The sequence below is a fragment of the Bos mutus genome, chromosome 4, assembly GCF_027580195.1.
Source record: "Bos mutus isolate GX-2022 chromosome 4, NWIPB_WYAK_1.1, whole genome shotgun sequence".
Lineage (NCBI taxonomy): Eukaryota > Metazoa > Chordata > Mammalia > Artiodactyla > Bovidae > Bos > Bos mutus.
The window spans coordinates 52,401,022-52,428,147 of record NC_091620.1 but is presented as its reverse complement, the minus strand read 5'-3'; the positions used below and the strand labels follow the sequence as shown (position 1 = coordinate 52,428,147).

The 27,126-nt window shown below is 42.6% G+C and overlaps 1 protein-coding gene across 1 annotated transcript in view; it reads right to left on the bottom strand.

The window, feature by feature from the left end:
* Window positions 1–27,126, bottom strand: part of CHN2 (chimerin 2) — a 340,978-nt gene that overhangs the window by 28,323 nt on the left and 285,529 nt on the right. The window contains exon 7 of the mRNA XM_070369480.1: window positions 14,077–14,154. Coding sequence (XP_070225581.1) covers window positions 14,077–14,154 — 78 coding nt within the window. The remainder of the gene's footprint in view (window positions 1–14,076; window positions 14,155–27,126) is intronic.

Genomic DNA, 27,126 nt, shown 5'->3' with positions numbered 1-27,126 from the left:
AATGAATATTCAGGACTGATTTTCTTTAGGATATACTGGTTAGATCTCCTTGCTGTCCAAGGGACTCTCAAGAGTCTTCTCCAACACCACAATTCAAAAGCATCTGTTCTTTGGTGCTCAGCTTTCTTTATAGTCCAACTCTCACATCCATACATGACTACAGGAAAAACCATAGCTTTGACTACAGAGACCTTTGTTGGCAAAGTAATGTCTCTGCTTTTTAATATGCTGTCTAGGTTGGTCATAACTTTTCTTCCAAGGAGCAAGTGTCTTTTAATTTAATGGCTGCAGTCACCATCTGCAGTGATTTTGGAGCACCCCAAAATAAAGCTTCTCACTGTTTCCATTGTTCCCCATCTATTTGCCATGAAGTGATGGGACCAGATGCCATGATCTTAGTTTTCTGACTGTTGAGTTTTAAGCCAACATTTTCACTCTCCTCTTTCACTTTCATCAAGAGGCTGTTTAGTTCTTCTTCACTTTCTGCCATAAGTGTGGTGTCATCTGCATATCTGAGGTTATTGATATTTTCCCCAGCAATCTTGATTCCAGCTTGTGCTTCATCCAGTCCAGCATTTCTCATGATGTACTCTGCATATAAGTTAAATAAGCAGGGTAACAAATATACAGCCATGACATACTCCTTTCCCAATTTGGAACCAGTCTGTTGTTCCATGTCCAGTTCTAACTGTTGCTTCTTGACTTGCATACAGATTTCTCAGGAGGCAGGTGAGGTGGTCTGGTATTCCCAACTCTTTAAGAATTTGCCACAGTTTATTGTGATCCACACAGTCAAAGGCTTTGGCATAGTCAATAAAGCAGAAGTAAATGTTTTTCTGGAACTCTCTTGCTTTTTCTATGATCCAACAGATGTAGGCAATTTGATTTCTGGTTCCTCTGCCTTTTCTAAATCCAGCTTGAACATCTGGAAGTTCACAGTTCATGTACTGTTGAAGCCTGGCTTGGAGAATTTTGAGCATTACTTCACTAGTGTGTGAGATGCGTGCAATCGTGTGGTAGTTTGAGCATTCTTTGGCATTGCCTTTGTTTGGGATTGGAATGAAAACTGACCTTTTCCAGTCCTGTTGGCCACTGCTGAGTTTTCCAAATTTGCTAACATATTGAGTGCAGCACTTTCACAGCATCATCTTTTAGGATTTGAAATAGCTCAACTGGTATCCCATCATCTCCATTAGCTTTGTTCATAGTGATGCTTCCTAAGGCCCACTTGACTTTGGGAGACATTTGGATATATTAATTTGTCAGTGAGATTGATATGATAGGTAGAAGAGATTGGAGATGCAGAAAGGAAAGAAGCAAAAGAGTGATGATCCTGAAAAGCTGAGAGATGATGGAATTAAGGGCATTTATATAAGCAACATTCAAAAAGAGAAACAGTTGAGATCATTCCAGAATTCCTAAGAGACACAGAATCTTCAGGTTAAAAAACCTGAGTCTCAAAGCTGATGAATAAAAAATAATTTAGACCTATACAGATGAGAGTGGAAGTGCAGAACACTAAACAGATAAGCAAAATCCTCAAAAACAGGTTACCTGTGAAAGGACAGTAATTGGGATGAAAACAGAATTCTCCTCAGTAAAAAGAGAAAAGTAAATTACAGAGTCATTTCATCAAAGTCCTCAGAGAAAAGTATTGTCAACCTAACTTCTATACACAGCCAATTACCATTCAAAAGCAAGGGTGAAATAAAGATATTTTCAGACAAATGCCAAGAGTTTTCACTCACAGATCCTCACTCAAAGATATACCCAGGGATTATATTATTCTGTAAGAAGCACATTGAACCTAGTGGGAAAGGACAGGATTCAAGAAGCCACAGTAAGCAAGAAAACTGGGAAACATGGGCCAATATAATCAAGCCTCTCCATAAAAACAATAACAAGATGACTAATTTCAGAGGACTTAAAAGCAGGTTGAAAAAAATGGCATGGAAGATTCAAACAGTAAAACAAAGAAACAAAACAGGTTACAGTAGAATATAATGAAATAGAACGAAAAATTTTCAAAAGGATTAAAAAAACTAAAAGGCGATTTTTTAAAAGTTTTACAAAATAGCCAAACCTTAGGGAGTTGATCAAGATAAAAGGCACAAACAATAAAGGGGAGGACATAATTGCCGATGCTGTAATGATGTAAAACAAAACCTTGAGAACTTTCTACCCACAAAATTAAAAGTTATGTGAAGTGGATAATTTATTAGAGAATATAAATTATCAAAAATGACTCAAAATAATATAAAAAACCTAAATTCACTTATACCTATTAAATAATTAAATCTAAGCCATTGATTCCAAATAATCTTGTTAGATTTAACCAACTTTTAAAAAAACAATTTCTAGCCAATATAGACTATTACAGAAGAAAAGAAAAAAAGTTCCACAGTTCACTTAATGAAGCTAATCTTGATTCAAAAACCATACAAGAATGACACATAAAAGTAAAATTATACAGCTATTCAATTATGAACATAAATGTAAAAATCCTTTAAAAATCCTACTGAATGTAGCATTATGTTTAAATGTCATGACCAAGGGAAGGCTTATTTCAGAGATTTAAGGTAGTTGACGTATTATTAGAATTCAGAAGAATAACAAGAGAGAGAAAACAAAAAATCATTTTAAAAATTAGAATATCAACAGTTAACAAAATTCAATACCTGTTCATAGTAATAGCACTTGGCATACTAGGAAAAGAGGGAACTTCTAAAAATGGTTGATTTAAGATGTCTATGATATGCACATGACAAACATCATATTGAAAGATAAAACATCAGAATAATTTCCTTAACAGTCAGCAGAAAGATAAGGCTGTATGCTGTAAAAGCTTCTCTTGGGCATTATCCTGCTGAATTTTAGCCAGCGTACTAAAACAAGACAAAGAAATACACCATATGTAATTGGAAGAAAGAACAAAGCTATCAAGTTTACTTAATATAAGAGCAATAACAAGAAATCAGTACATATCAGCAGTTACTCATTTTGTTAAATCATAAAAATTAAAGGACTCCATTCACAGCATCAGGAATAATCTAAAATAATTATAATTAATAACATAAGTAAGGAGATATTCTATATTCATGTATGACAATGCTCAATACTATAAATATATCAATTATTTTCCAAATGAAGCTTTAAATCCAATTAAGTTTCAACAAAGTCTTCATAATGCTTTCCCCCAAATTGACAAGATGACCCTACAACCCACATGGAAGAATAGAACAGAGAGAAATAGCCATCATAATTTTGTATAAGTAAAAGAATGTAAGAAAATATATTCAACTATATTTTGAGACGTCTATAGTTAAAAAAAGTAAAGGACCATGCAGCATCATGCAGTATAAACAAACCAGTGGAACAGAGAGGAAATGACAGAAACCAAATTACACATATATGGAGACTTGGTATTTCTCAGAAATGGCATTATACATTAGTAGGGGAAGGATGTCAGAGAGAGGAACTATTTCCTAGTTCATCCACCTATTCACCCACTCATTATTCACTCATTTATTTGATACTTAACTGCTGATTGCCTACTTTGAACCTGGTACTGTACTAGTTCTCAGAAATACAAAGTAAAAATAGATCAGAGGAACAGAGACCTTCCTGCACCCAAGGATTTCACCTACAAGAATAATCAGGCAACATAAATAAGTATCTTGTGGTAGTACACTGTGCGAGAGTAATAAATTCTTCCTGAAAAGGCTGGGGAAAATGATATTTGAATTGGATTTTGGAGAATGGAATGGATTCATGAGACTGGGCTGATGGGACACTGATGATGTTGACTGGGGAGGCAGATGTTCTTCTTGGGGAGAACATTCCAAGAAGAGGGAACAGCACAACTAAAGGCCGATGAAGGTGAGTTTGACTTTTTAAAGGCATTCTTTTCTTGTAGGTCATGCAAGAAAAAAAAAGGGAGTGAAAAATTCCTATCTGGAACACCTCCCGCAGTTGAAGGAATCACATAGGAAATAACTACACACCTTAGGGTAAAAATAAAAATGCAATATTTAGGAATTGGGAGAGTAGCTATTATATAGTGTTTACAGTCCATTGACAAGATGGAAACTAGTTGACTGAATGCTTCAGGAAGTCCAGGACACGCTAATCATAGATTTTCTAAAATTTTTGCCATGTTTAAAAAATAATTATTCAACAACATCCTTTCCCATCAATGATGTATCCCCACTGCCTTCTGTCCCATTTCTTCAGCCAAACAAATGCAGGCAGGCACTTCTGAATGGCAAATAGCTCTATTTATTGTCCCCACAAATACACATTCCCCAGAAATCGGCAAAATGGCGACAGAAGGGAATGTAAAGTTAGTTAAACATTATTTTAGGCCCACTGCCTAATTTCCTCTTTGTGATGGGCTGTTTATTTTCATGGCAGATAGATTGTTCAGTTTTCTTTTGGGTTCACAAGAACAATCTCTAGACAGTAGGCTATACGTAAATGCTGAGAGTACGCGCTCTGGACTCCTCTAATTTGGGATTGAACTATGATTTTTATTCTCCCATTGAAACGTCCCATATCTTGAAAAGTCAGTGATCAGCTTTTTCCATTCTCTGAATGATATTGATTTTCAAGAATATCTTTTCAGAAAAAAAAAGAATATTTTGCAAACTTTAGGGCAGTAACTAAAATACCCTAGACAGGAAGAAAATACCCCAGACAGGAAGAATGTCTGTCCAAGACTATTATACTAGGCCTGGTCTGCCTGGAATTCAAAAACCACACCAAACAGAAAAAGATGATATTATAGGAGATAAGGTCTGTTTGACAAATAGCCCAGGAATAACCACCCAGTAAAAACAAGAGCAAGGAGAGTCGTCAAGAAAAATCTCAGGCGTTTAGTGAGTATCCCCCAACTTGGCTCTTTCTCAATGAGCAGGATGTTATTTGCCTCATATCTGCTGAATCTGGAAAACAGGATTCCCTGGTGATTTTATAACAAGTCTGTTTTGATGGGTCAGTGTAGACACCGCCCAAGTGTATAACCAGCTCAGCCCAGATCTAGACCGTAAGAAACAGAAAGGGCTATGCATGATGTGCTACGGTTGAGAAATTTTGCTTTTCCTTATCAGTATACATCAGGGTCTCTCAACCTTGGCTCTACTGACATTTGGGGCTGGTAAGTCTTCATGTACTGTCAGGTGGTCAACAGCATCCCTGGCCTTTACCTAACAGATGCCAGTAGCAACCCCTCAGTGGGACCAACCACAGATGTCTCCAGATAGTGCCACATATGCTCTTGGGGACAAAAGAACCCTAATAGAGAGTTGTGGGTACAGACTAAAACCATGTCACCTCAGTTTGTCATTTTTCTTACTTATAACTTTATTCTTACACTTTTATTTGAAAAGGACTCATGGATCAAAGGCAGTTTTTTCTTAACTGCATTATATGCACAGAAGAGGGGGCTGGGAGACTAAAGTCACTTCCGGCTACAAGTCTGTGGACCTGGGGCTCTTCTAGTTGAGCTTTTGCCCCAGAGTCCCTGGGGCTGGAGGACAGGCAGCTTGTCCATGGTCACCCAGATGGTCAGCAGTACTTGCCTCCCACTCTCAGCCGAGGGTTTTTCCTATAATTGACTGCATTTCCCATCATCATGTGACACTGAACTTGTATGAAAAATTAGGTGAAACTTTGGACTTTTCCCTCTTGCACTATCAGATGAAATACTGGCCTTGAAGTGAACCTTTTCAGATGCAGGAAAATAGCCAAGGGGAATCACTGGGGCTGTGACCGAAGACTCTGGGTTTTCCTGCAAGGCTAGCTGAGCAGAGGCAGGGCGACAGCTGGGTTTCTCCACCACTGAGCCCCCAGATGCACCCATTCAGCAGCTGTTCTAATACATTTAAAACAGGATTTTCAATTCTAAAACATTGATTGTTGCCACAAAGCTTTTGGGGAGTCTCCCCATTGATATGGTGAGATATCCTTGTGCCTGCTGACTTCCTCTCGGGTTGATGAAGACATCTGCACCCACATCCTTTGACACTTTTCTGCTCAAAGCCTACCAGGTCCCCCATTGTCGATTGCAAGTTTTTTTCAGTCTTGGCACTGCTGACATTGGGGCCAATAACCCTTTGTGGTGGGGACTGTCCTGGCCCTTGTAGGATGTTTAGCAGCATCTCTGGCTTCTGCTAGACTCCAGTCATAAGAATGAGAAATGTCTCCAGACACTGCCAGATGTCCCCTGGGAGCACCACTGCCTTGTTTGAGAACCACCTAGCAAAGAAAGAGCTCACATTCTTACATCACCACCATCTTTCTGATACCTGGCAGTGCCTGGCACATACTTGGCCTTCAGTCTGTATTTGCTGAATTAAAAAAAAAGTGTCTAAATAGTCACCTCTTCTTAGAACATTTAGTCATTTAGAATAGTCTCTTTGAATGATACATTCTTGCCATAAAACAAACTCAATGTAAAATTAATAACAACCAAGCATTTTATATGGGCCAGACTTGTTAATAAATAATTTAAAATAGTAGAACATCTTGGCCAAGCCGCTTCCCTGGTGTGGGGCCTAAGCAAGGAGTCTCTGTTGGGTTTGCTGTCAAAGACTATTTTCTTTGCAGCAGGCTCTGCTGGTTTATAAAGGATTTACAATGATAGTATCCCAATATTTACATAAAATCATGTCAAGGAGGTATAAGATAAGGTTTAAGTGAGACTCTGCCAGTCAGAGAGAGCACTCACCTATGTGAGAACCTTGTCCAAAAACTTTTTCCTCAACTTGGTCAAAATCCCATGAATGAAATTCCACTGGGAAAAGGCATTATGCTGCTGGTCTCAACAGGACTATTTAAAACATGACTACTGGCGCTTTCCTGGTGGTCCAGCGGTTAAGACTTCACCTTCCAATGCAAGGGGTGCAGGTTCAATACCACATGCCTCATAGCCAAAAATCAAAAACATAAATCAGAAGTAATATTGTAACAAAAATTCAATAAAGACTTCAAAATAAAATATATACTTAAAAATAAAAAAATAAAAACAGATTACTAGATTAAATAAGCTGTCATTTTCAAGAACAAGCCCTTTTAAAACCAAGCATCTACTACCTGTAAGTAACAGTAAATCTTGGTGACTCACAGAAGAAACGGTTTCCATGCAACCTACCAGGTTGGTTTGACAGGTGCTATTGCAAATGAATCATAATGTGTAGCCTATTTGTAGAATGCAAAGCCTGGCGATGAACTGGGGAAGCAGAAGCTAAGATCTAGAAACTAAGGCTGGTAGGTCTTAACAGGGTGGTTCCATGAAGTGACTCGGCAGACAGGAACAACAGGAGGCAGGCAAGAACTCATCCAGGGGTAAAGGGTGGAGAGTTTGCCAGACACAAACCTCATTTACTTTGCAGGTTCGCTGAAGGCTAGTCCTATTATTAGCTCCAAAATGGCACAACAGCAATGGGTATACTTCACAAAAGATGGAACCAAAAGTATAGGTGACAAGGCTAACGTGCTGCAGAGCACCTAGGCTGTCAGATAATAATATTAAATAATAACATCGAGGCTCAGGACAGCTTCATGACTTCCTTCAAGCAGAACCCAATGGAAAGAGTTGGACTTTGTTATGAAACTTGAAGTGGAATTCTTCAAAACAAGGAGGAAAGGATTACGGCTGACGTCTCCAGGCCTCTACCTGGAAGGATTCCTTTCTTTCACATATAACCTGGATACCACCCATCCTCCAGACATCCTATAGCCCCATTCATGTATTTACATGGGGGTGGGGGGTTTGACCTCCATGGCCAAAGTTACCTGAGCAAAGCAGACACTTGGTCCAAGTCAGGCGAGTCTGATTCTTTCTCTATGGAAATTTAGAATTGGGATTTTGTGGTTGGTCTTTGTAATACATAAACCAGAGAGTTATCATCAGCCATACTGTGCAGACCATATAGACTAAGATGTTTTTGTGCAGGGAGAGAATAATGAAGCTGATATCCAGAGTAGAAAGCAATGAAGGGATGGGAAGGGAGAAGGAGAGAAAGGAAGGAAGAGAGGGAAGGAGGGGGCAGAGACACTGAGCCCAGGTATACCCCTAGTTCCTCCTTCCTCCTTGCCTAGTTCTAAACAGTCCCTGGGGGCTCTGTGAGACTTGCCTATTTCACTTAAGATGGTATCCAGGGGTTCGAAAAATTATAACGGCCAGACAATTGTAGGAAATATATTGAAAGTAAAAGTTGCTCAGTCATGTCGACTCTTTGTGACCCCATGGACTACACAGTCCATGGAATTCTCCAGGCCAGAATACTGGAGCAGGTAGCCTTTCCCTTCTCCAGGGGATCTTCCCAACCCAGGAATTGAACCAGGGTCTCCTACATTGCAGGCGAATTCTTTACCAACTGAGCTATCAGGGAAGCCCTAGGAAGTAGGTTAAAATGATGTAGCTTCATAGCTCTCTTGGAGAAGCCATATTTTCTTCATAAAGTCTAGTATTTCCAAGCCTATTTATTAAGTCTCATGTTGAGTTCCTTGTTTTACATTCAAGGTGATGAAGCTTGCCTTCCCTTTGAATTGTTCCTTCCAGACTTGTTTCTGCCAAAACAGCCTTTTCTGATTATAAAACAAAAGAAACAAAACTCACAACTGTTTCTGAAGCCACTGTCTACCTGTGACAAAGTGCAGGTGCAAAATCCAACAGAAGCGGGACCAGGACGGTCGATGGGCCGCCGCACACCCAAGAGAACACAGTGCAGGCAAAATACTGGGGCGAGAGGGCTGGCACATTTTATGGAGTCAGCAAGGATGAGGAAAAGTGGGGCTTGCATACGGAAAGCATAAGTGACTAGTTCCAAAGCAAATGATCACTCCACTGATGAAAATGTGGAAACTGAGGACAGAGAGAGAAACCATCAAGGAGCCACAAAACCCAAACAGGGAGGCGGTGATGCTGCCACATACTAGACGGGTGTCCCAGCCGTGGCACCAGGACACACTCTCAGCCTCCTGACCTCGTCCTGGCGCCCAGGGTCTTAGGAGTGGGAGGTGTGTTTAGAAAGTGTGTGCTGCTTGAGCACGCATATACGCACAGTGTACCATGGGCATAGGATGCTGCTGGTGCAGCCTGCAGCCTCGTCTGTGGGGACAGAAAAGGGTAAGGCGGGCAACTGTTTAACTTAAATCCAGACAAGGCCACTTTTGAGAGGCACCACACAGGAAGCTGGGACAGCAAGAATAAACCTGGGCACGTGTGCAAGATCCTGGGTAGGTGGCACGGCCAGGTCCTCTGACCACATGAGGAGCTGGCCTGACATGCCTGGATCCGGCCTCTGGCTCCCCGGCACAGGTGGTGACCCTGGCATCGACTGCTGCCCACCACCTGAAAGGACTGGAACACAACTAACATGAGCCCTAAGTGAAAGCAAACTCTGGGGCAGGAAGTGAGGAAGGAAAGTGCACGCTTAAGCGAACAGGGTGGGGAGATGCCTGCTACACGTGCTCTCCACATATTCACTGACAGCCCACTCTGGGCCAGGCCCTGATCAAGACACTGGGGTTTCTACAGAAAGTAAAACAGACAAAATCTGTCTCCACCCCTTTGCCCCCACCCAGGAAGGGGTTTCTCTCTGATAAGGGGAAAACACATCAATACGTGTGTACTATGTCAGCTAGTGTTCAGTGATAGGGATGAAAGTAAAGTTGGCAGAGGGCTAGGAAAGGGATGGACAGGGGACAGAAGGGAATGAAGGGCAGATGGACGGGCAGGACTGGGGGAGGGGTGGGCAACCAGGTGAGGTTGGGGTGGGGTGGTCTGCTCTCCAATGTTTAGAACTTTTTGGACTTCTGCTCTCCCTCCATATTCCATATAGGGAGAAAACATGTCCCTCAAGTGGCCTAGGTAGAGAGAGCTTTCAGAAGGAGTGAGTGATGTGCACACACATGCAGCCTTGGGAGGCTGAGAGCACGAGCCAGCTGAGTGGAAAAAGGGACCATGGATTGGCAGTCTGTGATCATCCAACCCACCCCAGCTGACTCTCCAGATGTACAGCAAGCACTTCTGTCTCCTGAATCCTCTCTTTCCTGCACCCTGTTCACCCCTGGCTCATTTCTGACTCCGAAGTTCTGATTCATGTCTTTGCACTGCTCTTTCAGTTTTTAATTATATCTTGTTGACCAGGGAAGAAGAAAGAGATGGTAAAAAAAAAAAAAGTAAGAGGGACAAGAAGAAGTGAAAGTAGAAAATAAGAAATACAGAGCTAACTACACACCAAAATGCAAGGAAGATGAGAGACACAAAAAGATGAACAATAAAATAATAATAGAAGGCAAGCTTACTGGGTACCAATGACCTTCAGTGATTTACAAGTATTCTTTTTTATTTATTTATTTATTTTAATTGGAGGCTAATTACTTTACAATATTGTGATGCTTTTTGCCATACATTGACATGAATCAGCCATGGGTGTACACGTGTCCCCATCCTGAATACCCTTCCCAGTTCCCTTCCCATCCCATCCCTCAGGGTTGTCCCAGGGCACCAGCTTTGAGTGCCCTGTTTCAGGCATCTTATACCTTACGGCACTCCCATTTTACAGATGAGGAAACTGAAGCTCAGAGAATTAAGCTACTTGCCAAAAAGCATATTGTGACCAGTGGCACCAAGCTGACCACAGCTACCTCATCATTGCATTAGGTGGGGAAGGAAAGACAGTTATCCAGACTGATGGAGTTGAGGGGTTCTTGAAGGTTTCAGAGCTCAGCCACAAGGTGTTCTTAGGCCAGACCCTCTAAAACAGAGCTATTCTACCTACTAGAGAGTGCCTCTTTCAGTCCAGTAGATAAACAGGGATGCAGACATAAAACATGTTAAATAACAGAATGCTTTCTCTGTTTATCAGACAGCTTTCATTGTAGAGAGAAGCCTATTAATTTCATCATTCCTCCAACAAATACTCTTAGTTTCTAATATGTATAAGTAATCCCGAGAATTTGACATTTAAACCAGCAACAAGCATATTTATATACATGTTGTAAAGTATGTAATTATTGCATGAAATGAGGAGCAACTTAATTAGCTTCCAAAAGCTTTTGTTTCCAGAGCAGATTTTCAGTTTTTCCCAGACACGCTTTGTTTGGAAAACAAGGGCAGTAGATATGCCCTCAGGAGCACTGATGGGAGCCTTCTCAAAGAAGGGAGTGGGAGGGGTTCCGACCTCAACCAAGTCAGGAGTTTCTAGCCATTGCTGTTTTTAAAAATTGTTATTATTGAGACTTCCCTGGTGGTACAGTGGTGAAGACTCCATGCTGCCAATGCAGGGGGGATGGGTTCAATCCCTGATGGGGGAACTAAGATGCTACATAGCAAGGCCAAAATACAAAAAAATTGCAATTATGGCATTGTTTTTTAAAATTTGAAGTACAGTTGATTTACAAAGATGTCTTAGTTTCAGGTGTATGGCAAAGTGATTTTTTTCATTATAGGTTATCTATTCATTGCTTGTGATGAAGCTCCTGGGGAGAGTGAGGAAAGGGCTTTTCATTCAGGGAATAGTCCTGATGGGGGCAAAAAAAATCTTGCTCTGAAGTGAGGCATCAAGATCTGCTGGCAGATTCAAGTCTTTGGTAGGAGGCCTCTCGATGAGAGTGCAGACAGGGCCTAGCAAAGCTTATTTGTTGATAAGGATGAGAATGTGATTACTTGTTCTTTTTAAACATTTACTTTATGCCAGACACATAATATCCTCAAATAATAACCCAACTTACAAATCAAGACAGTTTCAGAACAAAGCCTACTAGAAATGAATATAAATAAAAACTCACTGCAAAATTAAGATATAAAACAGATTCCAGGCAGATGTCAGGGGCCTTTGATAAGACTTTCTTTCTTTGGTTAGGTCATGTTACTAAAACCTTACTGCTCTATTTATAGCAGGGACCTGCTTTTAGAATGTTCTTCTAAAGACCATGCAGAGTTCCCACTTAAAGTTGGTTGTGGGTAGGGGTGGGGGGTGAGGAGAGGGCTGAATGAGGATAAAAGGGGCCAGGAGTGACAGAGGGAGCCACCCCCTCCTGCCCCAGCCTCTCACTCTTAAGGACAGTGGCACGAGCAGTACCATTGAAAGCCACAATCAACTGACACAGCACTCAAGGGTCTGCTATGTCTCAAAGATGTCTATTTAAAACACGGAAGAGAAACGGTCCTGTCTGGCTTGCATTCCCCTCTGACAACTCATCTGTTCTCTGCTTTCTTTTCTCTCAATAGCAGTAAGTTAGAAAAGATATCGTCAATAGATACAGACTTTTTAAACAAACATTTAAAAAGCTGTTAGTGTTTTTCAGTAATAATTAACATAGATCATGTTAGCAACAGAAATACTTGAGAAGATAAGGTTCAACTATCCTTTTGGTTTAAATGTTTTTATGTCCCATGCAGAGATCTAAGATGAAAAAAAGACTGAAATTAATTATGAAGTACCAATCAACTAAATACACTTGTGTGTTCTTCACACAAACTCAGACACAGTATCTATAGAGGAAAGCTATTCCACGCAAACATACATTGCAATAGGGCAAAAGTCCAGCTGGATCTTAGAGCCAAAAGAATCAGAATTTTCAAGAGGGAGGAAAAAAAAAAGGCAAGTTCAAGATCCATCCTCCCATTCATGGTAGTACAAATACAGGAGGCAAAGGATCAGGAATTTCTGCCAGAAGTCAGAAAAATACTTTCTTAAAATTAAAAAAAAATTAATTAGGGTAAAGATAGGAAAGCAGAAAAAGAAAAAAACATAAATTAGACCTGTCACTATTCAGTGATGCCCCAAATTATAATTGTCACTACTCAATGGTGGGAGAAATAACAAGAGTCTTGGCATGGATAAGGACCTATCTAACGCAATTCTTCACTCTTATGCTAAATACGGAGGGCTGGATAACTCCATGCCTCAGTTCAATTATAGCATGCAAATGTCTGAGCTCCTTGCTTTCTAAAAACAGAAGCAGGGCAAACAGACCAAACGAACACAAATGTATATTTAATAGACACACATCTGTCTGTATGAAGGATAGAAAAGCAACAGAATGAACTAGGTTTTCCTGGTCACTTCTGACAAATGGTTCCCCAGTTCCAAAAGTTTCTTGGGCTACTGACCCTAAAGGAAAAAGAATTTTAAATAAAGAATACAATTTACATTTAGCTGCTCCTGTGTCTTCTTCCTAGATCCTTCATCTCCATTCTCTCCAACTTCCACACAGTCAGCCCCTGTGCTGGTGTAAAACCTCTAACTCTGTCCTGTCTCTCCTGCACTCAGGGGCATCTTAAACCAGGCAATTTGGCATCAGAACCTCCTCCCAGCCCTTCTTGGAAAACACATCAGGGCAAAGGAAACAGGCCATAATTTTCTGACGGCAGGCCGTTTCTCCAAGTGCTAGTCTGAAATGAAGATAGTGGTATTTCCAGTTTATAAATACACATGGGAAAATCCACTTAACCCCCCGCCAGCTCTTCCTATCTTTTTGTTTGGTCTGGTGAGCAAGACCAAGGCTGGGACCAGAAGGAGCTTGGCAAGGCTGCCAGGGCGCCCCCTGCACCTCGAGCACAAACAAAAGCTACTGGATGGTATCTCCCGTCATCATTTGCTTTCACAGCTGTCTACACATAAACCCAAAGAGTTAGCATCCCTGAAAACAAAAGACTAAACACAAAATGTGAAACGGGCAACTGTTTCCACTTGCTCACAGATAACAATATTCTTTACTGCTACTCCGAGTGGAAAAGTACCGCTTGATATTCACCAGATGACCTCTAAATGCCAAAGATTGGGCATGCTCTGTTTTTCTTTCACTGGACATGGGAATGTGGAGAGGAAATGGGCCAAATTCATTAGAACTCAGTTAACATACATAGAGGTGCTTCTGAGCATTAGCATCAAGCAAACTGCTTTCTGAAACCTCCCGTTTGATTTGATTCAGAGCAAGTAACTCAATGTGGAAAGCAGAAAATCTGCCGTCTCGTGACTTTACCAAAGCCCAGACAGAAACCATGGCCTGGAGCTCTCCACCTGCCCTTTTATAACAGAAGAAAGGATGCAGAGGTTCGCTTACCTTAAAGTTGTGTGTCTTCTCATAGTTGAAGTGGTTGTCGTTGTGTGTGAGGGCGGCCCTTCGGACCAGGGAGGAGATCTGTGGACAGGCAAAGAGTTTGAGAGGGGGCCAGAGAAAGGCGCCTTTGATTCCCACCTTCACCCCCAAGGCCACGGCCAGCAGCTCCTGGCGTTTTCTGCCTGGCTTAGGCTTCCGAACCACAGCACACTTCTTCTCATTCTCCAGCCACAGTTCCTCGGAGAACATAGTGACCGGACCCCAGATCTTTCTGGTTTCCTCTGCGGAGCCTGGGCAGTGCAGCGCCATCAGATTTTTTGAACTGCGGCTAATGTTAGGCAGCAGATTCGAGGCAGCTGCGTTCTGTCTGCAGAGGCCTGGGGCATGTGACCTGGAAGGGCCTGTTTGAGTGATGGAGAGGGCTCTGCATCTGAATAAGGACAGGCCTGTTTTGTTCTGCGTTATTTCTTAAGGCCAACGTGTGCCTGGAACAATAGCACACATTCATGAGCGCAGCACCCCCCAGAAGCTGTATCCAGTCAGCCCCTGAGGAATCAATGGAGGAGGCAGGGGCTGGCAGCTTTATTCCTCCTGCCACAGCGCATTGCAAAGGAGAGACCTCAAATACTTGCTAGCATATTTCACACACACACACACACACACACCCAACCAACCAACTCTGATCTTCAAAGCCTGAGGCTGTATCCAATTATTCTGGGGCTCTGAACCCCATTCTGGGCTGAATTCCAGCAGATTAAACCTTTAAACCCTAATGACTGTTTAATCATATAGGGGATAAAGCCTGCGTCTCTTAAAAAAAAAAAAAAAAATCTGTCCCAGCACTTGAAAGCTTTATTTTTATTCTTATGCTTACATTAAATTAGAACAGTCTGACCACTGAATGGGGCATACAAGAACTGTATATAGCGTTTCAGCTCTGGGATCTACAGTTACAAGTTTAAAATAAGAGAGAGGATGTCTTGCCTCAGAATACCCCCATGGACTCCCCCACCCACCACAAACAACCCCTCCCATACAAAGAAGGCAGTATTCCTTAACTAAAACATCATACTTTTTTTTCTTTTAAATAAAACATTTTCAATGTTAATTCTTTTAGTATCCAAGCTAATGCCCTCCTGGCTCGTAAAAGCATCATCTGTTTGATGGTCTCTCTCGGGACCCTGGTTTTCTAGTTCCAGGTCTCTGCATTAATAGAAGTGAGGAAATCATTATCTCTTAATGAGTACTCCTAATCTGTTGGCAAAGTTTAATGCAGCTAATGCCAGACAATAAAATCAATGCTTTTGGAACTGGAAAGCAAGAACGTGGATGGCTGGACCATGATGCAGATGGGACTGTCCGTGAATTTCATCCCATCCTCTACGTGGCCCCACATTCCAGCCCTTCCAAGGAGCCGCGGGGAGAGTAACAAAACACCAATCTTTTCCTTGTGTAATTCTTTATTCCTGGCAATTAAATTCCAACTTGGTTCAGATGTCCTGCCTCTCATTTCACCTCCTTTTAACTTCTGATAATAATAACAATCAATTTTTATATTGGGCTTTTGGACACATTAACTTGTTAAGCCAGACAAGATTCACAATGTGTTAAGTGCACTGACTCAGTTAATCTGCAGCTCATGTATATGCAAAATATACATTTTGTGGATGAGGAGATTAAGAGATATTTCAAGGACATGTAACTAGTTTAGGCAGCAGAGCCAGGACTAGAACCCAAAACATCTGCACCCAGCACCTGTTCTGGGTGTTCTGTGTTCTGCAGCCCATACCCTAGCACCTAAGTAGGCAGTGCAGTGCTGCGTCATCCACTGAGTCTTGCCAAATGCTTTACCTGAAATATTGGTCAAGTCTGCGCCCTCCTTACCATTCTTGTCCCACAATAACTCAGAGCCTAGATCTCTCTCCAGTCTACCTTACACACAGCTACCCAACAGTCTTCTTAGTCCACTCCACCTTTGCTCAGAAATGTCAGTGATTCCCCCTGGCTTGACTGAATCCTTATATTGTGGGTTTTACATGAGCTCATCTCAACCTATCCATCTTATCTATTTTCCTATACTCACCACCACAAATCCTACAAAATTTCTTCTCTGACATACTCAACTTGCCACCTTGGTAGCTTGCTCTGTCTTTTAGCATTTTCTAGCACCATTTCCATGTCTACGTATCCACCAACCTTCACATTCTACCTCAAATACCTCCCTCTCCAAAAAGACTTCTCCAAACTCCCCATTGGAGGCAAACACTGCTTTAGAATCCATAGTATTTTTCTCACATTTTTCTTATTGCACTTAATCACTTTCTCTCTTAGAGTGACTTATAACAGGTCTTATAGTCTTCCATATTGAGAATCCACTGTGATACATTTTATGTCTGGTTCACTTTTTTTCCTCCTACAAGAGTGTCTAATAAGATTCCTTTCAGTTCAGTTTGGTTGAGTCACTCAGTCGTGTCCGACTCTTTGCGACCCCATGAATCACAGCACACCAGGCCTCCCTGTCCATCACCAACTCCCGGAGTTCACTCAGACTCACGTCCATTGAGTCGGTGATGCCATCCAGCCATCTCATCCTCTGTCATCCCCTTTTCCTCCTGCCCCCAATCCCTCCCAGCATCAGAGTCTTTTCCAATGAGTCAACTCTTCGCATGAAGTGGCCAAAGTATAGGAGTTTCAGCTTTAGCATCATTCCTTCCAAAGAAATCCCAGAGCTGATCTCCTTCAGAATGGACTGGTTGGATCTCCTTGCAGTCCAAGGGACTCTCAAGAGACTCTTTTAGCAGGCATTAAATAAGTTGTCAGAAAGCACCTATACATGTAGGAAACCAGAATAATGGAGGAAGGTGTGCAAAAGTGGCTGCATGGAGTGGGTCTCTTGCCCCATCCATCACCATGCTTTAGCTTCCAAGGGTGTAAACCCACAGGGGTCTGCCCTCCTGATGGTCTCCACCAGATTCCTTAGCCCTCCTTCCTGTTGCCCAATCCTAGAGGACATCTGGCACACACAGAGATTGAGTGAAGGTCTGGCATGCCTTTAACAGTCTTCTAGTCCTTAGCCTAAAGGCAAAAAGCCAGAGAGGAAGAATAAGGGTCCCTTCTCTAAACTTCCCAGCTAGCAAATCAAGACAGAGCTTTTGACAGCAAGTCATTCTGTGTGAGCACATATTCTGTGATCCGAATTAGATTAATCATATGGCGACATGGCTTTAGAATCTGAATAAAATAACTCTTTAAATGGAAAGTGGGCAAAAGGGGTCTCCTTTACCCTTTGGTGTGTGAATGGTTGAATACAAGCTTTAACATTTTTCTCATGTCTGTGCTTTTACTCTTAACAAGTACTTTTTATTTCTATTTGTGACCGGGATTTCTTTTTCAGATATTTGTTCAATAGAATTTACCCAAACACAAGATACCTTCAGGCATGTAAACAGACACTGTCCACTTAAGATGCATCTTTATAGGGAACCGTTAAGGTTGGCATTTGAGCAAACATTATTCTGAGAAGTGTGGATGACCCCAGGTCACCCTCATATTAAAGGAAAATGCTTACAAAAGTCACTTGGTAAAAACTTGCCTCTTAAACAGCCCCGCTGCACAGAGTTCTTATCCAAGCTCCTCCAGGACCATGGCTGGGTCTCTTCTATATCCCTACAAAGTCTAACACATGTTCTCTAATACACAGAGACAGGCTGGCCGTCTTTTTCTGACAGAAATTTCTATCTGACCTATTTTCATTTATATATACATAAGAGAAAGTGCATGTGCCTACAATCTCTGTTTAAATCAGGGATTGTCCGGCTTCCCTGGTGGTCAAGATGCTGCACTTCCAATGCAGGGGACGGGGGTTCAGTCCCTATTGTCAACCTGGGAATCACTGAAATTTGGGGTTGGATAATTCTTTGTTGTCGGGGCTGTCCTGTGCATTGTACAATGCTTAGCAGCATCCCTGGCGCTACCCACTAGATGCCAGTCGCACCCCACAACTGTGATATCACAAATCTCTCCAGACTGCCACATTCCTCCTCTGAGAAAAAACTGCCCCCAGTTGAGAATACAGGGGTTAGATTAATAACAAACATTTACAGCATACTTTCTCTGTGTCAGGTATTTAATATGCTAAGCACTTTGCATGCGTGCATGCTCAGTTGCTCAGTCATGTCCGACTCTTCGTAATCCCATGGACTGTAGCCTTCCAGGCTTCTCTGTCCATGGGATTCTCCAGAAAAGAAAGGATTGCATTTTGTTTCTCCAGGGGATCTTCCCGACCCAGGGGTTGAAGCCACATCTCCTGCATTGGCAGGCAGATTCTTTACCACTGAGCCCCCTGAGCCCTTCTAAGCACTTTGTATAAATTGGCTTAAGCTTTATAACCCTCTGAGGTAGGTACTGTTATAATTACCTCCACTTTACAGATGAGAAAATGGGAACTGAGCATTTAAGTGATTTGCTCAAGGTCACACAGTTGATAAGTGGTAAAGCTGAGATTAGAACCCAGGCACAATGCCTAGGTCTATTTTTTGGTTGTTTTTTGTTCCCCAAAATCAGTTTATTTTTTATTGAGATAAAATCAGCATAACAGCAAATCTATCATTTTAACAATTTAAAAGTATAGTTCAGCAATCCAGTGGCATTACATACATTCACAATGTCCTGCAAGCATTACCGCTCTCTAGTTCCAGAACATTTCCATCATTCAAAATGAAACCTTTTACCCAATTAAGCAGTCACTCACCATTCCCTTCTCCCTCCAGCCTCTGGCAACCACTAATCTGCTTTCTCTATGGATCTGCCTATTCTGAATACTTTATATAAATGAAATATGCAATCTCTGGCCTTTTGTGTCTGACTTCTTACTTTTTATTGCTCAATAGTAATCCATTGTATGGATTACTATGGATGGTCCACATATTATTTGTCCATTCTCCAGGGGATGTGCATGTGGGCTGTTTTCACCTTTTGGCTACTGTGACTACTGCTGCTAAGAATATTCTTGAACAGGTTTTTTGTTTGAATACCTGTGCCAGTTCTTCTGGGTGTAACACTAAATCTATGCTTTTAACCACCCTCTAAAACTGCCTCTCATCCAAATATTGTTCACATTTTGAAATATTCAGAGGCTAAAATGCAAGAATTACTCTTCCCCATAGTTAACTTGTTAACAACTCCCAGGACTGGTGTGGCCTGGTTTGGTTTCACTGCGGAGACTTTTGTTCTCACTGGGGCCTCTGCCGAAGCAGACACGACTTAAGATACTTCTGTTAGTAGGTGGGGCTATAAATAAACGGTGAAATAAGCTCACCACTTCCCTTTTCCTTTTTTATAAATAAGGGCTGGGATTCTATTTTCTGTGTATGGCCTCTCACTGCTCTTTGTCTCCGTGATGAGGATCTTGCACCCAAGGAGGCATCAGGTAGCCAGAAGGCAGTGGAAGTCTGTCAGATGAAGACAAGGAAGAAGAACGGGGCACTGGGCAGGAAGACAAGGGGAACGAGGCGCACTGGGGTGCATGTGCATGGAACACGCTCAGGGACGGTGGGAGAAACAGGAAGCCTTTCCCTCTGCTCGGGCTTTAGTAATCGAGCATCTTAAAAACGTGGGGATCCCAGAAGCTCATGTAATCAAAGGTCCCTTCTCCACCTGGCTTCAGGCAGACCTGCATCTTGGCCTCTGGGGACCACAACATTCTGCCTTTTTAGTACCAATTTCTAGAAAAGTTGATTTACGTCAATCTGTAGTTCTTCCATAGGCACTGAGTAAATTTCTATGGTACATTTTAAGGAGGGCTTTTTGAAAATGTGATCATCAGTCCCAAGACAGTCTCTCCCCACCTATTCCAATCCCAGTCCTACTCCTCCTGGGGCCCCACTCACTTCCATCTCGGGTCTGAGTCCCCCGAAGGGGCTGAAAGCCTGAGCTATACCCCTGTTACAGACACTACCCTGTAGATGCGGGCATCTGCTGCCTCATGGCAATATATGAAATGAAGATCAGTATTACTGATGCTGGCGAGGATATCATGGGGACAGCTCACTAACAGAATGCTTCTGTTTGTAATAAGTGGCCCATTGCTGGGGAAAACACTGTCAGTGTATCAAATGCCTCATGTACATTGATCCAATGATTCTATTTCTAGGATTCTCTTAAGGAGGTCTTCAAACAAAGAATTAATAGATAGACACGTATCATAATAATAACAAGAAATGAGAGAAGGCTTAAACATTGAAGATGGGGTAAGGTTAAATACATTACGGTATAAACATGCAATAGAATATTAGGTAGATATTAACAAAGATGATTAAAATAACTTTCAGTGAAGAAGGGATATTCTCACCTAATATAATGTTAGATGAGAAGTAGGCTCATAAACCTAATGTAGTATGACTTCAATCATGCAGAAAATACCAAAAAACACACCAAAATATCTTCAATATACCAACTATTGGTGATAAGGCAACAGTTCTCTCTAAGTAGAGAAATTTTAATTGACATTTATTTTCATCTTTATTCTTTCCTGTATATTTTGAGCTTCCCACAGTGATTGTGTTCTGGTTCCATTATATAAAAATACAAATTTTAAAAAGTACATTATAAAGACCTCAAATTTATTAGCTTTAGTGTGCACAAAAGATACATTCTTAACATCACAAGTAACCTTTGAGCTCATCTAATCCCACCTGCTCTTTTTGCAGCTGGAGAGACTGAGGGTCAGGGAAGCTTAATGATTTGTGCCCCCTCCCCAATAAGAGAGCTATTCCACAACTAGATCTAGAACCAGATCCAAACTCCAGTTTCTCTTGCCTGGAACCTTTGACAATGAGCACTTCTTACACTTCTGGGATCTCAGGACCCACGGAGGTCTGGTTCAAATACAGACTGCTGGGCCCCAGGCTTTCTGGCTCAGTCAATGTGAGATCAGGCCGAAGAATCTGCATCCCTGACAGGCTCCCAGGTGACGCTGATATTGCTGGTCCAGGGACCACACTTTGAGGATCCCTGTTTCATGCTTTTCTCTGTACCTGTGGGTCTCAACCTTACCTGATCGTTAGAATCACCTGGGGAACACAAATGAACAAACAAGCCATGTTCAAGCTTCACTCAGACCAATGATATCCAAATTTCTGGGGATGGGCCTGGACCTTTAAAAACTACCCCCTGGGAATTCTAATGTACTCCTACCATTGGAAACCACTGCACTAATCTGAAGCACTTCACTTCAGAGGGATTATTAGAGAAGATGGAAGTATGAATGGATTACGTGCTATTGAAAACCACCCCTGCCATAGGAATCAATATCTTTTCAAACACAGAATGTGAAAATGTTTCTATTCATGCCCACCCCACCCCAACCTCCTATCATGCCACTTAGAACTCCAGACTCTCAAAGGCAAAAATCCATACCATGGCCTTTATGAGCCTGTGTGGTGCCACCCTTCCAGCCTCTCCTCCCACCCTTTCTTCTGGCCACCTTAAGAATATATAACCATGAATGAGCAGTATGATTTTTAAATTATTACCTATGACCATTCCCACCCCCCGCCCCCACCAAGACTTCTAGCTTTATGAGATCAGATACTGTGTGTGCTTGGGTCACAAGCAGTGACCCCAGTGTCATACCTCAAACCTGGCACAAAGTAGGTGCTTGATAAATTTTGCTAAATGAATGTTCACAACTATAAAATGTCTTGAAGTCAAAGTACCACTGTAGAGGTTTATCATCATCAAAACCCAGTCGTCCAGTCAATTCACTCTTGTGAGTCTCTAACATAACACCCAGGGGCCATGCCCTTTGGGATTTCCTTCTGACCAAGCTATCAGATTTCTGGTATCACAAGAAGGGGTACTAGAAACAGGGGACTCTGCCCCAGGGCCAGGTCCTAAGGGTCACAACCAAATTCAGGACCAGAATATTAAAAGTAACATTGTATATTTGTGGTCTACATTATATTATATGGTATCTCTGTAATCAAGCAGACCCCTAGGGGCCTGAGACAGACACCCTGCCATCCATGTCCTCTGCCTGCCTCTTGGTTGTAGAAAAACTCTAGTCTTCAAGGTGTCCCCTGAGCCACAAAACCCTGGCTGAGGAATTAATGATGTGAACATGTAAAAACAAAAATAGCAGTTGGGCCAGGAGCACTAGTAACAATTTAAACGATAAATCAGCCATATGGCAGTCATAGAATCTTCAGTTCCTCCTACAAGTACATCAGTAGTAGTATCTAACACACATTCCTGAGTCATTTTGCAGATACTGAAGCCCCCGAATGAAAGCGGTTCACTACATGATGCCATAAGCATGTAGTCCCCACACTGGCTAGAGGGTAAGGACTGATCTTACTAACCCATATGACACTGCCCTGTTACCTCACCGTCAACAAATCAGAGGACTCTGCATAAGCTGATCACATACCCTGTGACTCCCCTCCCTCCCCTTGCCTTTAAAAATGCCTCCCTGGAACCCTTTCGAGAATTAGCTGCACTGGAATCTGTCTGGTGCCTTACAACACATGCTGCACTTTCCTTCATCACAACCTGGGGTCAGTAGATGGGCTTTACTGCTTGAGGGTGAATGGAAGTTTGGTTCAGTAACGTCTCTATTACATGAGGAAGGCAGAGCAGGCATTATTATTCTCATTTTACAGATGCAAAAACCAAGATCCTAATGGAAGTGGGGAATACGATCAGGTCTCCTGACTTTCTTCCCGTGGAAATCCCTGACCATTGCAGCCCATCAGTAATGGAAACTGCTCACGACTGACTTGGGGCTCCTTTCCTCCTCTCTGTTCCTAGAGGATTTATTACCAGCTTTTAAAATGGGGCCCTCCCCTGAGTTGTGCCACCCAGTATACCTCCAGTGACTAGCATGAGGCCAACACTAGTTCTCATGAAAGTTTCGTTTCACAAAATAAACCCATTTTTTTTTGCAGTCTTTCTATTTTTCTTGCCTTCCATCCAAATGACTTCTAATTTTAAAAAGTTGCTCTTATTTTTTTGCTTTGGCCATCAGTGTACTTCCCACGCATATGTCTGAGGTTCCGGGGTTGAGTAATGAGTCTGGACTGCACGTTATTTCCCTAAAGTTACAAAATATTAAAGTCAGCCTAGATACAAAGACACCCAGCAAAATGCTGCAGTCATTCATTCAGCCCCGAAGGTTGGTAAGAAATCTGTTTTTTCCTTTGTTTTCACTCTCTCTGGGTCACATACATATTTTTAATGGCTGGATACTGGTTTCAATGTATGCTTACTACTTATTATTTCAGTATTTAAAATACACACCCGTGTGTGTGTGTGTGTGTGTGTGTGTGTGAGAGAGAGAGAGAGAGAGAATGCTTAAGAGAGGACAGATGATCAAGGGGCTAAGAACTTCTCAGTGTGGTCTTTCTCTGGCGTCCTACATCTGGTTCGCATTTCTGATTGCAAGTGAAAACACTACAAATACTGAGTTAAAAAGCCCAAATTGCTGAATGATAAAACCAGATCAAACCAGTCAATCCTAAAGGAACTCAACCCTAAATATTCACTGAACGGACTGACACTGAAGCTGAAGCTTCAGTTCTTTGGCCACCTGACACGAAGAGTTGACTCACTGGAAAAGACCTGATGCTGGGAGAGATAGAGGGCAAGAGAAAGGGACAACAGAGGATGAGATGGTTGGGTGGCATCACTGACTCAACAGGCATGAGTTTGAGCAAACTCTGGGAGGTAGTGAAGGACAGGGAAGCCTGGCGTGCTACGGTTTGTAGGGTCCCAAAGAATCAGACATGACTTAGCAACTCAGCAACCACAACCCAAGGGGTAGCTTGTTTTATCAACACTCCTAAGCCCAGCCTGCTAGATCCTATGAACTCTGAACATATCCCCACACAGCCCAATCTCTGTTGCTTTACCTAAGAACTGCCTGTCAGTGTTTGTTATATTCTTTGCTTGTTTTCAGTCCTGAAAGAGGAGAAAGACAACAAAAAGATATGACTAAACTGCAAACTCATTCCCATGACAGCAAAAGAAATGAGAGAGACCAGGGTGGGACCCTGCCATCTTTCCAGCCGACATGCTCATTTTAAAGTGGAATAATCCTGGCTTTATTGAAATCTATCAAAGCATCAGGTATCAAGGGCTGACCTGGCTGACTCCTAAAACTCCTGGTGACCTCCAAACCTGCTGTGTCCTGGGCCTTTGATGGCACAACATGCCCAGCTGCTGCTCCAATTGTTCTCCAGGAACAGATGGCCACTCAATTCAAGAGACCCAAAAAGGCCAGAGGACTGCTGCCTGTCCTACAATTCATCTCCTTCATCCACAATAGTGTTCATCCCAAACTGAAGGACTGTGGGGTCTCCAAAATGGACCAAAACCACCTTGTTTGGAAGCACATAAATAATCTGATGCTCCTGGGGGTTCACTGATTGTGCAACATTAACACCGCTGTCCTTCCCACTTTGTTTCCCCACCTGTTTTATTGAGGTTGATGTCAACAATCTTGGCTCACCAATGCTGTTTGCTTAGATGTAGATGCAAAAGACACTCCCTGTTACAAAGACCTTCTAGTTTGTGTTGAGCATTTCCCACATTTCCACATGTAGCTGTTGGTGTTTTGTTTTTGTGCACAGTTTTTGAAAGAGGAAAAAACAAAGAGGTTTATGTCAGAGAGTAGTAACCCATTTTCTTATGCTAGAACTTTAAAACTGGGAGTCACAGTTCTCAAACGCTGAGTTTCAGAGAAGACAGCAGGGTTATTTTTGAGAGACCAGAGCATTTGTGGGATCACATTGCTAAAATTGCCTTGCAACACTTTAGGTGACCTTTTATAAAACTCAGACCCAAAACAGGGCATGAAAGTTTTAAGGGAGAGGCGACTATTACATCTCCAGCTATTTTCCTTTTGGCCCTATGTGACCCTTTTCTCTTATACAGTATTTAATGCCCTTTTCTGTGTTGTTTCCTTCCTTTGCACCCTCCCACCTCCCGCCAAGGAGGTAGGTATCCGAAATGACTGACTTAGGGATTTTATTACACAAGTCAGAGATGTTCAGTTTCTGGCTATGGCACTCAACAGTAGAGTAGAACCCAAATGTATTTCTGTCTTTCCCCCTCCCTGGCACTGTTGCTCACTCAGTTGAGCCTGAGAAATCTCAGCCAGAGGCTGGCTGTTTGCAGAATTGCACTTTCTTGCCATACTGCTGTCTATAGGGTCGCACAGCGTCGGACATGACTGAAGCAACTTAACAAGGCTCATGGCCCTACTGCAGGATGGCAGTTTGCAGGGCAGAATGGGCCAGACAGAGCCTCAGGCTGCTTTTCTACCAGGTCCTCTGATCAGCATTTGGATGAGGGTGCATCTTTACCGAAAGGGAAAAACCAAATTAACCAGCTGTTTTCTGCATGCAAACTGTCCCATATTATAAATGACAGAGACGCCTATTAAACATTTTTTCAAAATTTCACACACACACAAAATCTCACATCCCCTACTGTGCTTTTCACGGTGAGCAATCACCCACACACAAGAGTCCCCAGGGCCATTCCAGCTGTGCAGTGGATCCTGCGCAATACAGTTCCTGGGGATATTTACCAACTCAGAAGTTCTGAAATACGGATGCTTGCACATTCCAGATGTGAATCTAAACTGAGTTCTGGCCTCCTGTGCGAGATGTGAGTGGGGTTTCGAATTCTGCAGCTGAACCTCCTATCTGTGTGTTGGGAAGACCAGCCTTATGCCAAGAATATAGCCCTGGAGCCCCTTCCCGGGTGGAATGTCAGGGTATGTGTGATGGTGCAGACACTTCTCCCAGCCACTGGCCAGCTCTGAAAGAGACTGTGTCATCCTAATGTGTACATGTGCATATTGTAGAGGGGTAGTTCAGTGTGAAATGACCACATCCAGTTTGATCTTATCTGTGTTTTAAACAATAAATGTATTCTATCATGTGTTTCAAATATAGTTTTTTCCTTCTTTTCTCCCCCGCTCCCTTCATTCCCTCCTTTTCTCCCTCATTCTTTCTTCCTCCCTCCTTTTCTTCCTTCAGCAAATATTTACGAAGTATCAATCATATATCAGGCACTGTTTTAGGTCAGTGGAAAACAGCAGTGAACAATTGACAAAAATCCCTGCACTTAGAGACCAGACAATAAACAAAACTCACAAATATATTAAATATTATTCAAGAAAGTGATAAGTGTCACAAAGAAACAAGGATACAGGATAGAGAGTGAGGATGCCATTTAAAACAGGATGGCCAGGGGAGGCTTTGCTGAGAAGGTGGCACTTGGGCAAAGCCCAAAAGATGACTGGAGGAGCACTGCAGGCGGAGAGGACAGCAAACGTAAAGGCCCCGAGACAGGAGCAAGGGTGGGTTTAGGAAACAGCAAACATCAAGAGTGGCTAGAGCAGCATGCATGAGAAGTGAAGGCCTGGCGGGAGAGAGGAAAGACTTCTGCTTTGACTCTGAGTGGCGTGAGCAGTCACTGCAGGGCTCTGAACAGATGTGTGGTATGACCTGAATTACTTTTAAAAAGCATCGCTCTGACTGTTGTGTGGAGGACTTAGGAGGGCAAGGGTGGCAGGAAGGCCGGTTTGAGGCTATTATGGAAATCCAGGTAAAGAGAAGACAGTGGTTCGGCCCAGGCTGGGAGCAGGGGTGGTGGTGGGGTGGGGGCAGGTTTCTGGATATGGTTTCAAGGTGGAGCCCTCAGGACCAGCTGACAGGTTGGATGCGAGGTGAGAGAGAAGAAAGAGGAAGTGAGACAGTGGGACCCTCGGCTGCAGTGCTTGCACCTGGACAAATGTCTCCTTGAGCAAGAAAATACAGAGAAACTGTAAGGGGCTAAAATAACTGCATGCGTGTGCACCGGGGGCAAATTATGGACAACGAGATACAACAAAGGCCAAAAGCCCAACTGCCACTTCTGAAGAGCCAGGAGCAAAAGCAGGGCACTGTGCATGCCGCCCACACACGGCGCCACCAAAGGCATGGGCAAGCCACCTAAGCCACCCCTCTGGACACACTCCTACCCTCACCCCATACAAGGGACCAG